The 15,963-nt window shown below is 35.4% G+C and overlaps 1 protein-coding gene across 1 annotated transcript in view; it reads left to right on the top strand.

The window, feature by feature from the left end:
* The first annotated feature begins 1,276 nt into the window (after positions 1–1,276).
* LOC113068422 (sucrase-isomaltase, intestinal-like) overlaps positions 1,277–15,963 on the top strand; it is a 55,526-nt gene continuing 40,839 nt past the window's right edge. Inside the window, exons 1-6 of the mRNA XM_026241204.1 lie at positions 1,277–1,395; positions 8,842–8,941; positions 14,164–14,255; positions 14,334–14,454; positions 14,745–14,854; positions 15,774–15,925. Coding sequence (XP_026096989.1) covers positions 8,842–8,941; positions 14,164–14,255; positions 14,334–14,454; positions 14,745–14,854; positions 15,774–15,925 — 575 coding nt within the window. The 5' untranslated portion in view covers positions 1,277–1,395. The remainder of the gene's footprint in view (positions 1,396–8,841; positions 8,942–14,163; positions 14,256–14,333; positions 14,455–14,744; positions 14,855–15,773; positions 15,926–15,963) is intronic.

Here is a 15,963-nt window from a genome sequence, read left to right on the forward strand (position 1 = left end):
GACCTCTAGACTGGACTATTGTAATGCACTTCTAGGTGGTTGTCCTACATCTTCAATAAACAAGCTACAGTCAAGAATGAAGGAGCTAGAGTCCTTACCAGTGGCTTACCAGTGGCTACATATCAAAGTTCATTATCAGTTACAAATTATCATTACTTACCTATAAGGTACTAAATGGTTTAGTTCCTGCATATCTAACTTGCCTTGTACCACGCTACAACCCATCACGCACCCTAAGGTCACAAAACACTGGACATTTGGTAGTTCTTAGGATAGCAAAGTCCACTAAAGGAGGTAGAGCTTTCTCACATTTGGCTCCCAAACTCTGGAATAGCCTTCCTGATAATGTTCGGCGTTCAGACACACTCTCTCTGTTTAAATCTAGATTAAAACACATCTCCTTCGCCAAGAATTAAAATAATGCATCTCATAATTTGGACTGCATCAAAAGCGCATTATTATTCTTTAGCTTGGTTTTCTCTGTTTCTGCTGGATCTTCATCCCGTGGTAACTAGGATTTACACAAGCTCCAGTCTGGATCCAGAACACCTGAGAAGAGATAATGCTGACCCTCAGAGGACCTCAGATGATGCTAACCCTGAATCAACAAACAGAACTAACAATTATTGCTACATGTGTTACTGCATCATGTAATAATTGCTGTTAATAATGTTCATCGTCTGGCTGACTACGTCTTATATTAGTTTTTCTGAAAATGTCTGTCATATGCGCATAAACTGACAGTCACCACTGATAAGCTACTACTAAATATTGTAGAAACGTAATTTTCTGTGAAGTTGCTTTACAATGATTTGTATCGTAAAAATCGCTATACAAATAAACTTGAATTTAATTAATTTCTGATCCGACACAACAGTTTTAATAAATAAAATTAAAAGATTTTTATTGCATCTGAAACATCTAAAAAAAAAACTAAAAAAAACATATATAATACTTCATTGAAGCATTTTGAAAAAGTACATGCAATTTATTTAGGAACAGAAATATCTTGCATATTGATTTTTTTTTTTTCAACAACAGATGTGGAATTCACAAGACAGCTCTGTTTTTTGACAGCTAAATCCAATGGTGATAAAGTGGCCATTAATAGTATTTCAGGTAGATAAGGTCACGCTCACATCACGAACGGAAAAAAATGTTGTCTTGGCATAAACAGCATTGACACAGACACTTGCCTCAACAGCCATGACCTTTGGTAGAGACCATCATGCACTGAACAAAACAAACATACACACCCACTTCATTTCTTTGCTCTATATAACAGGCGGTCAAGCTCAGCTCTTCCTGCTCTTCTTGTGTGCTCTGAATTTCAGGCTGTACACAGGACTGGAAAAGGAAGGAATTAACAACAGTGTACTTCCATCTCACAACAAGGTAGGAATATATATATACACACATATTGTCGTCCAAATTGCCGTTTGAACAATAAGATTTTTTATGTTTTTGAAAAGAGTCTTCTGCTCATCAAGGCTGTATATTTATTTAATCAAAACAACAAAACACTAACATTGTGAAATCTTATAGCAATTTCTAATATTGGTTTTCTATTTGGTAACACTTTATTTTGATAGTCCACTTTAGACATACTACTAACAGTAACTTTGCAACTACATGTCAACTAGCAGTTAGTAGACTATTAGTAGACTGTCTGCTTAATATCTTCTAACACTTTCTTTGTCAGATAATCCAACTAACCTTAAACCTACCCTAACAGTCTACTCAGGGAGTTAGTAGACTTGCGGGCTGTCAAAAAGATTACAATTTTGAATACTCGTCGAATTTAAAATAGACATCCACATTCAAATGCAAAAAAAACGTTCCATTCGAATTTTTAGGTGTGCGTTAAGGAGGCTGCTCTAAGGCCAGACCTGGGTATACTTCACATTCTGTGCTCCATTCTGTCTTGCGTCCTCACAACTTTCAAAAGGCGGACGAGCTCGACACGCAGTACCACTTCTGTCTCATCTTTCACCTCGTGCTTGTGCTGTACATACAGTCTCAAAAATTGCCTGCATGCAGGCGGGGTGCACAGTTTTCCGCAAGCCCTCTTGATGACGAAAATTACATAATGCAGACGGTGTGTGGATGCAGATGGCCCAAGTATATTTTGGCCTTTATCAGTGGTGCACGAGATGCGATGACAGTGTAAGTTTCAGTTCATTATAATTTTTTTGTTAGCCTATCCAATTAAAGCCATGTGATGTTCCTTCAAGATATTGCGAAAAAAGAGAACAACAATGTGGAGAAGATGTTGTTTACATCAACACTGAAACCAAGCCATTCACACAGAACGCATATTTTCTAGAGGGACACCTGTGGACTCGCATCTCGCACAAGAGAGCCAGATGTTTAGAAAGCCAAATAAAATTAATCTATGTTCAACTTTTTAAAAAAATATCTCGAGAATTTTGTTGGGTTTTTCCCCATCCCAATGCTTCTCATGTTTTTAAGTGTCAAATGTACTCTGTGTGATTGGCTTTCCACGCTTTGTATTAAAGTATGCATGCATACATGATACTGTTTTATTTATAGTTCTTTAAGCAACTTAATTATAATCGGTTTATAAACATTTTATTAAATATTATTCACTTAACAATCATTTATTAACATTCATTTAGTCATTTATTCTAATACTTTTTAAACATTAAACCTGCATTAGTAATATTTTGCTCGATTCGCCCTCTTGTAGCTTCAGGAGAGAAGAAAATAGTTTCTCTTCATCCTAACTGAAATTATGCATTTTAAATTCGAATATAATTCTAATTTTGATAATATAGAAGTTAAAAATTCAAATTTAGTTTTTCAGCCATTTTGACAGCCCTAGTAGACATGTAGTTGAAAATAATGAGTTTTAGTTGATATGTAGTTAACATGTAGTTACAATTACTTATAGTTAGTAGAATGTCTAAAGTGGACTATCAAAATAAAGTGTAACCTATACTTTAAAATAAAATGCATTTCTGTGACGCAGCACTGAATTTTCAGCATCATTATTCCAATATTCAGTGTCACATAATCTTCAGAAATTATTCTAAAATGATGATTTATTATCAGTGTTGAAACTGTTGTGCTGCTTAATATTGTTTTTTGGAATAAGTGATACTTTTTTCTTTGATTCTTTGATTAATGTTTGATTAATGATTAATGATTAAGTTAAAAAAAGCAGCCTTTGTTTAAAAATATAAATCTTTTCTAAAAATATAAGTCTTTACTATGACTTTTTATTCCTTTAACACACCCCTTCTGAATAAAAGTATTAATTTCTTAAAATAAAATAAAAAAAAAAATAAGAAAGAAAAAAAAATGACTGACCCCAAACCAATGGTTAGCATTGTACTATATTGTAACACACAATGTTTTTTTTAATATCTAAATTCTGTTCTGTTTAACTCTTTATTATAGAACCTTAGAAAAATTATCACAGCCCACCCCCACAAAAAAGAAGCCTTTCAAGGTAACAAAATCTAAAATAAAAATAGAATGGGAGATAACTAGGTCAAAGTAGGCGAAGATCAATCAATCAATCAATCACCTTTATTTATATAGTGCTTTAAACAAAATACATTGCACCAAAGCACTGAACAACATTCATTTGGAAAACAGTGTCTCAATAATGCAAAATGATAGTTAAAGGCAGTTCATCATTGAATTCATTGATGTCATCTCTGTTCAGTTGAAATAGTGTCTGTTTTAATTTGCAATCAAGTCAACGATATCGCTGTAGATGAAGTGACCCCAACTAAGCAAGCCAGAGGCGACAGCGGCAAGGAACCGAAACTCCATCGGTGACAGAATGGAGAAAAAAACCTTGGGAGAAACCAGGCTCAGTTGGGGGGCCAGTTCTCCTCTGACCAGACGAAAACCAGTAGTTCAATTCAAGGCTGCAGCAAAGTCAGATTGTGCAGAAGAATCATCTGTTTCCTGTGGTCTTGTCCTGGTGCTCCTCTGAGACAAGGTCTTTACAGGGGATCTGTATCTGGGGCTCTAGTTGTCCTGGTCTCCGCTGTCTTTCAGGGCAGTAGAGGTCCTTTCTAGGTGCTGATCCACCATCTGGTCTGGATACGTACTGGATCCGGGTGACTGCAGTGACCCTCTGATCTGGACACAGACTGGATCTGGTGGCCACGGTGACCTCGGAACAAGAGAGAAACAGACAAATATTAGCGTAGATGCCATTCTTCTAATGATGTAGAAAGTACGGTGTTATGTGAAGTGTTCCGGTTCCAGTTTACCTAATTAATGCAGCCTAAAAATCCTTTAACGGATTTGGATATTAAAAGCATATTAGTATGTTATGTGTATGCCAGGTTAAAGAGATGGGTCTTTAATCTAGATTTAAACTGCAAGAGTGTGTCTGCCTCCCGAACAATGTTAGGTAGGTTATTCCAGAGTTTAGGCGCCAAATAGGAAAAGGATCTGCCGCCCGCAGTTGATTTTGATATTCTAGGTATTATCAAATTGCCTGAGTTTTGAGAACGTAGCGGACGTAACGGAGTATAATGTAAAAGGAGCTCATTCAAATACTGAGGTGCTAAACCATTCAGGGCTTTATAAGTAATAAGCAATATTTTAAAATCTATACGATGTTTGATAGGGAGCCAGTGCAGTGTGGACAGGACCGGGCTAATATGGTCATACTTCCTGGTTCTAGTAAGAACTCTTGCTGCTGCATTTTGGACTAGCTGTAGTTTGTTTACCAAGCGTGCAGAACAACCACCCAATAAAGCATTACAGTAGTCTAACCTTGAAGTCATAAATGCATGGATTAACATTTCTGCATTTGACATTGAGAGCATAGGCCGTAATTTAGATATATTTTTGAGATGGAAAAATGCAGTTTTACAAATGCTAGAAACGTGGCTTTCTAAGGAAAGATTGCGATCAAGTAGCACACCTAGGTTCCTAACTGATGACGAAGAATTGACAGAGCAACCATCAAGTCTTAGACAGTGTTCTAGGTTATTACAAGTAGAGTTTTTAGGCCCTATGATTAACACCTCTGTTTTTTCTGAATTTAGCAGTAAGAAATTACTCGTCATCCAATTTTTTATATCGACTATGCATTCCATTAGTTTTTCAAATTGGTGTGTTTCACCGGGCTGCGAGGAAATATAGAGCTGCGTATCATCAGCATAACAGTGAAAGCTAACACCATGTTTCCTGATGATATCTCCCAAGGGTAACATATAAAGCGTGAAGAGTAGCGGCCCTAGAACTGAGCCTTGAGGTACTCCATACTGCACTTGTGATTGATATGATACATCTTCATTCACTGCTACGAACTGATGGCGGTCATATAAGTACGATTTAAACCATGCTAATGCACTTCCACTGATGCCAACAAAGTGTTCAAGTCTATGCAAAAGAATTTTGTGGTCAATTGTGTCAAACGCAGCACTAAGATCCAATAAAACTAATAGAGAGATACACCCACGATCAGATGATAAGAGCAGATCATTTGTAACTCTAAGGAGAGCAGTTTCAGTACTATGATACGGTCTAAATCCTGACTGGAAATCCTCACATATACCATTTTTCTCCAAGAAGGAATATAATTGTGAGGATACCACCTTTTCTAGTATCTTGGACAGAAAAGGGAGATTCGAGATTGGTCTATAATTAACTAGTTCTCTGGGGTCAAGTTGTGGCTTTTTTATGAGAGGCTTAATAACAGCCAGTTTGAAGGTTTTGGGGACATGTCCTAATAACAATGAGGAATTAATAATAGTCAGAAGAGGACCTATGACTTCTGGAAGCACCTCTTTTAAGAGCTTAGATGGTATAGGGTCTAACATACATGTTGTAAGTTTAGATGATTTAACAAGTTTATACAATTCTTCCTCTCCTATAGTAGAGAATGAGTGGAACTGTTCCTCAGGGGGTCTATAGTGCACTGTCTGATGCGAAACTGTAGCTGACGGCTGAATGGCTGCAATTTTATCTCTAATAGTATCGATTTTAGAAGTAAAGTAGTTCATAAAGTCATTACTGCTGTGGTGTTGGGAAATGTCAACATTTGTTGAGGCTTTATTTTTCGTTAATTTAGCCACTGTATTGAATAAATACCTGGGGTTATGTTTGTTTTCTTCTAAAAGAGAAGAAAAGTAATCAGATCTAGCAGTTTTTAATGCTTTTCGGTAGGATATGCTACTTTCCCGCCAAGCAATACGAAATACCTCTAGTTTTGTTTTCCTCCAGCTGCGCTCCATTTTTCGGGCTGCTCTCTTTAGGGTGCGAGTATGCTCATTATACCATGGTGTCAAACTGTTTTCCTTAACCTTTCTTAAGCGTAAAGGAGCAACTGTATTTAAAGTGCTAGAAAAGAGAGAGTCCATAGTTTCTGTTACATCATCAAGTTGTTCTGAGGTTTTGGATATGCTAAGGAATTCGGATACATCTGGAAGATAACTTAAAAAGCAGTCTTTTGTGGTAGAAGTGATGGTTCTTCGATACTTGTAACAAGAAGTAGAATTTACAATTTTGGCTATATGAAGTTTACACAGAACTAAATAATGATCTGAGATATCATCACTTGGCTGAATAATTTCAACACTATCAACATCAATTCCATGTGACAGTATTAAATCTAGAGTATGATTTCGACAATGAGTAGGTCCTGAAACGTGTTGTCTAACACCAATAGAGTTCAGAATGTCTATGAATGCTGATCCCAATACATCTTTTTCATTATCGACATGGATATTAAAATCACCAACTATTAAAACTTTATCTGCAGCCAGAACTAACTCAGATGTAAAATCACCAAACTCTTTAATAAAGTCTGTATGGTGCCCTGGTGGCCTGTATACAGTAGCCAGTACAAACATAACAGGGGATTTATCATTAACATTGGTTTCTCTGGATAATGTTATATGAAGCACCATTACTTCAAACGAGTTATACTTGAAGCCTGCCCTCTGAGAAATCCTGAAAACGTTATTATAAATTGAAGCAACTCCTCCCCCTTTGCCTTTTAGACGCGGCTCGTGTTTATAACAATAATCTTGGGGGGTGGACTCATTTAAAATAATGTAATCATCAGGTTTTAACTGAAGATAAAAATTTTGTCATTATTTTATCCTTTTACAAAATACGAACAAAGTTATACATTACAAATACACATAATATAAAAAATAAAACAAAAAGTGCTTGTTTTTTCAGGTACAGTATTTCGCAGTAGCCTAAATTAAAAAAAATTTAATGAACAAAAATGTCAATGTCCCACTTTTCTGAAACGCATAGATTTTTACAAAGCTCATTGTTGTGAAAAAGTGAGGTGTGCTCTGATTGGCCAGCTATACAGTGCGTAGTGATTGGCTGAATGCCTCAAGCGACGAGACTCAGTCCAGCTGCTCTGATCGAGCACATCCCATCATCGGTTCTCTTTTAGCAGATTAGTCAATGTACTGTTAGGAGTAACTGAATAACTTGTGATATTGGTTTATTTCACGTCAGAGGGTGTGTAAGGCATGTTTATAAACCAAATAACTTAAGTAATTTGTGGATTAGTGCATACTGGAGATGCGAACCGTTTCAAACGATTCAGTTAGATTTGGTGAACTGGTTAAACCGGTTCACTAAGAAGATCCGGTTAAATAGAAAGATTTGATTGCGATCTGTACATCACTAGACAAGACAAAACCAATAAAACCTTTTACAAACTAGGCATTTGTTGAATTCAGTTGGACATAATAATTGATTATAATGACTTATAATGTCTTTTTAATTATTGTGTTGCATATTGCGCTGCTTAAACATAAAACCATGTCTGTATTTGTGTTTTAATCATCAGTAGCAAATTCTGTAAATATAAAAAATGCACTTGCAGGCTGTGAGTCAGAAGCACCAGACTGTCCTTGCAAAATTTTAACTGTCCAACTTTATAGAAACAGCTGTTGTGCCACAGATGCATTGCAGGCTACTCGTTCAGGAAACAGTCATCACCCTCCTAAAAATGTGAGGATCTTAATATTTGGGTTGAATTATTCTGTGACAGTATTGAAATACAACTTCACCAATGATTTCTAGATATGTCCTCTTTGGAAGGCCAAACCGAGTTATTTCACTTTTTTACAATGAAAAACATTGCGACAACAAGGCAACAGCGAGAATAAAAGTTACTCCTTCTTTCTTTGTGTGAACATTCAAGCGACGTTATCTTGACACAGCATGACATAGAAATGTGGGGGCGTGTTTAGACGAGGCGTTTAGGAAAGTGTGATTGACTCTTTACTTGTATAAAGAAGATCTCTTTGGATTTGAGCATTTACTCGTTGCAAATGTACAGCTCTTCTTCAAACACCAAGAGCTTGTAACACTACAATGAGAAAGGAAAAACTACAATCTCACAGGAATAAATTATATTTTAAAGTATATTAAAATATAAAACTGTTATTTTAAACTGTAATAATATTTCACAAAGTAACCGTTTTTTTCTTTAGCATTTTTGATAAAATAAACACAGCATTATATATGCAGAATAGAAGCATTTATATTGTCAGACTGTTACAGATGCAACATGAAGTACCTCTATTGGACATTTACAGATTGCAGAATTGAAAGAAATTATTGTGTTTCAGACTGTTTAGACTTTTTATATCTGTTGAAAATGTGGATGTTTTATGCTTTCATGGAATACATCTAAAGAACTGTATTACAGGAAAGGTTAAACGCAGTGACAGTGAAACAAAATATGGCTTAAGAGACTATTAACCTGTGTGTTTCATACAAAGACTCAAAGACATGTACTGTGAGTGTCAATGGCATGCAGGGAGATGAGTTACTGTACGCTTATGGCTGTTTACACTGTGTGTTTGTCAGATGGGAAAGCGGCGCTTCTCAGGGTTGGAAGAGACCCTGATGGTGTTGTTTGCATTGTTCAATTTACTGCACACTGGTGAACCAAGAACAATCAGAGACGGTAAGTGAAGAGACGCCACTAATAACCACACACACACTCACATGGAGACACAAACATGCATTTAAAAACACGTCTGGATATTAGAGACTCATGGCAATACTAACAAGCTTACATTTGTGTAGGTATAGCAAGTATTTAATTGCAAAGTAGTCTTCTTTAAAAATTCTAAATGTAAAAAAGGTCTAAAATAGAAGAATAGATGTTCAAAATACACAGAAAAAGAATTATCTTACTTATTTTAGATGAATATATAATACATATAAATTCAAGTTATGTCATTTGCAATGCACTTTATATATATATATAGGCAGTATAACAGCCTTTATGCATGTGTTGTTGTTAATTTTTTTTACGTTTTCTGGAAGATGGAGAGACAAATTTGTACTGAAGTATTGATGATAGTGATAGGAGTGCATCAGAAAATAAGGTTGTAGTAATAAAAGTTGTTGAGGACCAAGGAGGATAGAAGCAATGAGGGTGAGGGCAGTGATAAAAAATAAAATAAAAATAAAAATAGAAAGTCAGGCATTTGGGTACATTATTGTATGCCAGTTTGAAAGATGTGATCCATACAACAACCAGAGGTCAGCAAAGATGCCAGTGTCTATTGGCAATACTATACTGACAAGCAGCGATGCTCCAATGATGAATGCACAAGTCAACATCTACTTACGTGTTGGTTGTGTGGGGTACACTGAAAAGGAAGAGTCTTGTTTACTTTCACTTGTGCTACAATAATTGATTTGAAATTCCAAGATTAAACACAATGTAAAATTGTTTTAATGCTTTTGTAAACACTAAGACATGGTTTATATATATATATATATATATATATATATATATATATATATATATATATATATATATATATATATATATTATATATATAAGTATATTAGTAAAGATTTGTATTATTTTTTGAAACTTTTGAGACTTTTTTACTTCTTTTCAGTGAAAAAGCTTTTGACTGTGTGTGAAGTTTCAAACAATGGGTCAGAAAAAAGAAACCCTAATGGGACAAAGTCAGTTATAAATGATGGAACATTAAAAAAAATTGGTCAAAGGTCATATGTAGAACATAAATTTTGAAAAAAAAAAATATATATCCTAAATATATGTAAAATATAATGTCAATAATTTTAGTGAATTCACATTCCAATTATATGGAAGCCTATTTCCGCCAAGTAAGAAAAAAATGCCTTAAAAAGTCAAAATTATTACATACTTAAGTCATAATTATGAGATAAAAGTCAAAATCGTGATTTACTAAGTCAAAATTATGAGATAAAGTGTCGAAATTATAATTTACTAAATTGAAATATTGAGATAAAAAGTCAACAGTTTAAATGAACTGTGAACATTGGTTGCAGTGCCTATATATATATATATATATATATATATATATATATATATATATATATATATATACAATACAGACCAAAAGTTTGGAAACATTACTATTTTTAATGTTTTTGAAAGAAATTTCTTCTGCTCATCAAGCCTACATTTATTTGATCAAAAATAAAAAATAAAATTTAATATTGTGATATATTATTACAATTTAAAGTAATTGTTTTTAAATGTATTATACTTTAAATGATCATTTATTTCTGTGATGCAAAGCTGAATTTTTAGGATCATTATCACATGATCTTTAGAAATCATTCTAATATGATGATTCATTATCAAAGCTGGAAACAGTTCTGCTGCTTAATATTTTTTCAGAACATGTGATAGTTTTTTAGCATACTTTGATGAATAAAAAGTAAAAAAAAAAAAGATATGTTTATAAAATATAAATATTTTGTAATAACAATATACACTACTGGTCAGTAATTTGGGGTCAGTAATTTTTTTTTCTTTTTTTTTTTATAAAATCAGTACTTTTATTCAGCAAGGATGTGTTAAATTGCTAAAAAAGTGATAGTAAAGAAAATATATTATTAGAATATATATTATTAGAATTTTTTATTTTTATTTTGAATAAATTCAGTTCTTTTTAAAATTTTATTGATCAAATATATTAGACAGCAGAACTGTTTCCAACACTCATAATAAATCAGAATATTAGAATGATTTCTAAATGATCATGTGATAGACTGGATGTTACATGTGACACTGAAGGCTGGAGTTATGATGCTGAAAATTCAGCTTTGCATCACAGGAATAAATTATTTTTTTAAGTATATTCAAATAGAAAACTATTATTTTAAGTTGTAATAATATTTCACAATATTACAGTTTTTTTCCTGTATTTCTGATCAAATAAATGCAGGCTTGATGAGCAGAAGAAACTTCTTTCAAAAACATTAAAAATAGTAATGTTTCCAAACTTTTGCTCTGTACTGTATATATTTAACACATTATGTTTACATAAAAACAACCTTTTCTCTTTTTCATCACCACTAGGCTGGGGCAAGCAAAGCACAATAATTTATATCAAAATCTATATTAATTTAAATTTATAGCAGCAGTGATTCCTCAAAAAGAGTCAGGTTCTTTCGGCAAAAATCAGGCACTGATTATTCACCCAAAAATTAAAAAGGGACAGTTCACCCAAAAATTAAAATTACCCCATGATTTACTCACCCTCAAGCCATCCTATAGGTGTATGTGACTTTATTTCAGACGGACAGAAATGGAGTTATAAAAAAATTATCCTGGCTCTTCCACATGGCTCCAGTGGCTTAATAAAGGCCTTCCCAAGCAAATCGATGGGTTTTTATAAAGAAAATATAAAATTTGAACACTTAGCAAAATATGCAAAATATGAAGGTGATATGAAATATATGTCAAAATATGAAATATCTACTTGAAGCTAGATATTTTACTATATAAAGTTTAAAAAATATATATAGGTAACACTTTATTTCGATAGTCGACTTTAGAAATTCTACTAAATGTAAGTAACTTTGCAACTACTGTAGATGTCAACTAGCAGTTAGTAGAGTACAGAGGTGGGAAGAGTACCCAAAAAACGGTACATAATCCATCAGAAATCATTACAATAATTTGATCTACTATCAATTATGTTTTTTTTTTTATTTTGTTTTTTTTACTTTCATTCATCAAATAATCCTAGACAGAATGTAACAGGTTCCAAAAAATATTAAGCAGCAAAACTGTTTCCAGCTCTGGTAATAAATCAATATATTATAACTCCTCACACGACTGAAAATCTAAGCAAAACAAACCAAATGCACATTGATGGATCTTCTGTCTATTCTGCAAAATGTAAACAAATGTATATTTCTGCTAGTATATTTCGATTCTCAAATTCATAGATTATGTTGGATAATATGCAATGGTCAAAGTAGCCTAATAATGTAATCTATTAATTATGCAAAAAAAAAAAAAAAAAACTGTCTGTTTACTTAAGTAACAGATATGGGTGTCATGCATTAACATATTTTTAATACGGCTGACTTTATATTAAATGTGAATTTAACATTGAAAGGTAATGTGATATAAAAATGGCTACTAATATTTTATTGTTCAGAAAGAGAGCAAATAACATTTACATTATCAAAGATCATTTTCACTGACAGTCTAGATTTCAATCACTCTCAGAAACTCCCATTAAAATCACTGAAACTGTTAACACTGTGAAATCAATATCTTAATTACAGATTCATACACACATCTGCTTTTTGCTGTTATTGATGAGAGAATTCGCCAGAAAGAGGTATTAAGTCAGTGAGAGTGAAGGAAGCATCAGGGTCAGCGATGACTCATCCGAACGCCTCTGATTGGCCAATGCATTCATTAGCTCAACAGAATCTTGTGTGATTGGTTATAATGCGCAGCGCTGTAAGAACGCACCAGCTAGCGAACACAGATCTGAATTTAGCAGCTGATGATATGACTCGCTGAACGTTTTCACGCCGGTGTGATTGTGTTAATATTAATAAAATATTAATCGGCTATTTTTTGTCTTTTGGAAGCTGCATTCAACTTGACTCCCCTCTGTTATAAGTTGCACGTACAACAAACTAATGTCACAGTGGTATCGTGTACTGTAATCGAATGTAGCTCAAGTTAAACCTGTCGAACTGTAGACAGCACATACGGTGTTCATGTAATAAAGATCTTCATCGCTAGTAAACAACAGTCTTTGCAGATCTGCTTTCAATTCAGTGCAGATCCAAAGCCACATCTTCGACACTCTTGATGTTCTTAAACTTTCTGTTACAACAATGAGAACCGCTTCAGGCGACTCAGCACGGGCGGCAGGGAACTGAACGAATCATTAAAACTGATTCACAAACCAATTCACTGGTTTGCCAACTGGTTTGATCAAGCTTATGAATACAATTGACTCAAAATAATGAATAATTCGCGAATGAGCATCGCTCATTGTCCAGAGAAAAGTAGATGGAAGTGTACATGGGTATTAAGCACATCTTCAATTTCACTATTTACTTTATCAGCTCTTAGACTCAGCAAATGCTGACTGACAATTGTACAGACTGGCCAGATAATGAGAGCTTTACAACTGCAGTGATCTAAATGAACTTACACGTTTGTGCTTTTAAAATGCTTACACAAAGGAAAAAGAGTGCAAAGACTTCGGAGTTAAGTCTTTATCCTCTTTGTTAGTGTTCCTGTTTTTATAAGTTGAACTTGATCTTGACAATGCGTTTTAAAATGTGGCGTGAGAAAATGAAAAAGCAGATGAAGCGCAAAAGACAGAGACAGACTAGTGCGCCTCTTGAGGTTTACCTGCACAGCTTTCTACCAGCTGTCTTCCATTACACTCATAGGGATCGGTCGGGTTTAAAGGGAACAAACTGAACATGGGATAGGCTCACAGGACTATTGATGGGGGGAGTCTGTCAGGTTACAGCTGGACTTGTTTTAGGGGTACAGGGTACTAATGGAGATCAGGTTACAAAACAAACAAATAGATTTCTGGAAAATATGTAGCAGGTTACTTGGATAAATGTGGTAGTGTTTGATATATGATTATATCCGATTACATTCTAGTCAATTATTACAAAATAAAATCTTTCTGAAAATGCAGTATATACATTTGAAGAATTCTAGCCAGTGTGTATGATCACTAGAAATTGAACAACAGTTAATTGTTTAAGTCTTCAAGGAAGGAGTTCACAAGTGTGTTCCGTTTGTTTGAAAAAAAAAAAAAAAATCTATAAATAGTTCTCTCTCTCTCTCTTAAATTATACCACAGTGGTAATTTGTCTCTCTGTACCCAACTTCAGATTCAGTATCAGTTCCAATCAATATTACAGAATGTCCCCTTGTTCCATACGGCGAGAGGGTGGACTGCTTCCCAGATCCCGGCGCTTCCGAGGTAAGACACAGTGGAAATGGCCTGCATCCCATACAAACTCTCAGGAAGCTTTGCTAAATTGTACTCACATCCTTACAGCAAAAATGCTTGGAAAGAGCTTGCTGCTGGAGCCCTGTGGATGAGGCTAACGTCCCCTGGTGCTTCTTCTCCAGAAACCATGGCTACAATGTGGTCAGCAAAAGCCAGCCTGACAGCACACGTGAGTTCAGTCTGAACGGAGAATTTAAAAAGTTTACAAATCATCTTTCCATTGCAAACGTTTTGTTTGACCATGTATAACACAGAGGTGTCCTGCACAGTTTAGCTCCAACTTGCCTCAACACACCGGCCTGGAAGTTTCTACTATGCCTTGTAATACCTTGATTATCTGCTTCAGGTGTGTTTAATTGGAGTTTAGCTAAACTTTGCAGGACAGTGACCCTCCAGGTGCAGAATTGGACACTGATCTAGCAATTATAGATCTCATGGAAAACGTTTGTTTTGCTGTAGATATTGAGGCCAGGCTGACAAGAATGGATGCTCCTTCTCTATTTGGGGCTGACATTAAAGAGTTGATCTTCTACGCTGAAATGCAGACTGAAAACCGTCTTCGATTTAAGGTCTGTTTAAAAAATGACACAAATAGCAGAGGCACTGTATCAATATGAACACGTCTATAATCTTCTTCTTCTTTCGGCTTTTCCCTTCAGGGGTCGCCACAGCGAATCATCTCTTTCCACCTATCCCTATCTTCTGCATCCTCAACACTTGCACCCACTAGCTTCAAATCCTCATTAATTCCATCTATATACCTCCTCTTTGGTCTTCCTCTTTGCCTCCTGCCTGGCAGCTCCATGTCCAACATTCTCCTACCAATATATTCACTCTCCCTCCTCTGAACATGTCCTAACCATCTTAATCTGGCCTCCCTAACTTTGTCTCCCAAACGTCCAACATGAGCTGTCCCTCTGATGTACTCATTCCTAGTCATGTCCAATCTTGTCACTCCCAAAGAGAACCTCAACATTTTCAGCTCTGCTACCTCTAGCTCTGATTCCTGTCTCTTCCTCAGTGCCTCTGTCTCTAAACCATACAACATAGCTGGTCTCACCACTGTCCTGTACACCTTCCCCTTGATTCTCGCTGATATTTTCCTATCACACAGAACTCCCGACACCTTTCTCCACCCATTCCAACCTGCCTGCAATCGCTTCTTTACCTCTTTCGCACACTCTCCATTACTCTGGACTGTTGACCCCAAGTACTTAAATTCCTGTACCTTCTTCACCTCTTCACCCTGTAACCTTACTGTTCCACTTCCCTCCCTTTCATTTACACACATGTACTCAGTCTTACTACGACTGACTTTCATTCCTCTTCTCTCCAGCGCAAACCTCCACCTCTCCAGGTTTTCCTCCACCTGCTCCCTGCTCTCACTACAGATCACAATGTCATCTGCAAACATCATTGCCCAAGGAGACTGCTGTCTGACCTATGAACACGTCTATAATGGCATGCAATATTCTTTTTGTCTTCCAGATCACAGATGCAAACCAAGCCAGGTTTGAGGTTCCTCACGAGCACGTGCAAGCACCTTCCAGCCCTCCCACTGGACCCCTCAAATATAGACTAGAGTTGATCCAGAACCCGTTTGGACTGAAAGTTTGGAGAACATCTCCCGAAAAACTCCTGTGAGACGCTGATTTCTTATGGATGTTGTTTGTAATAA

This window comes from Carassius auratus, linkage group LG44F, assembly GCF_003368295.1.
Source record: "Carassius auratus strain Wakin linkage group LG44F, ASM336829v1, whole genome shotgun sequence".
NCBI classification, from domain to species: Eukaryota; Metazoa; Chordata; class Actinopteri; order Cypriniformes; family Cyprinidae; genus Carassius; species Carassius auratus.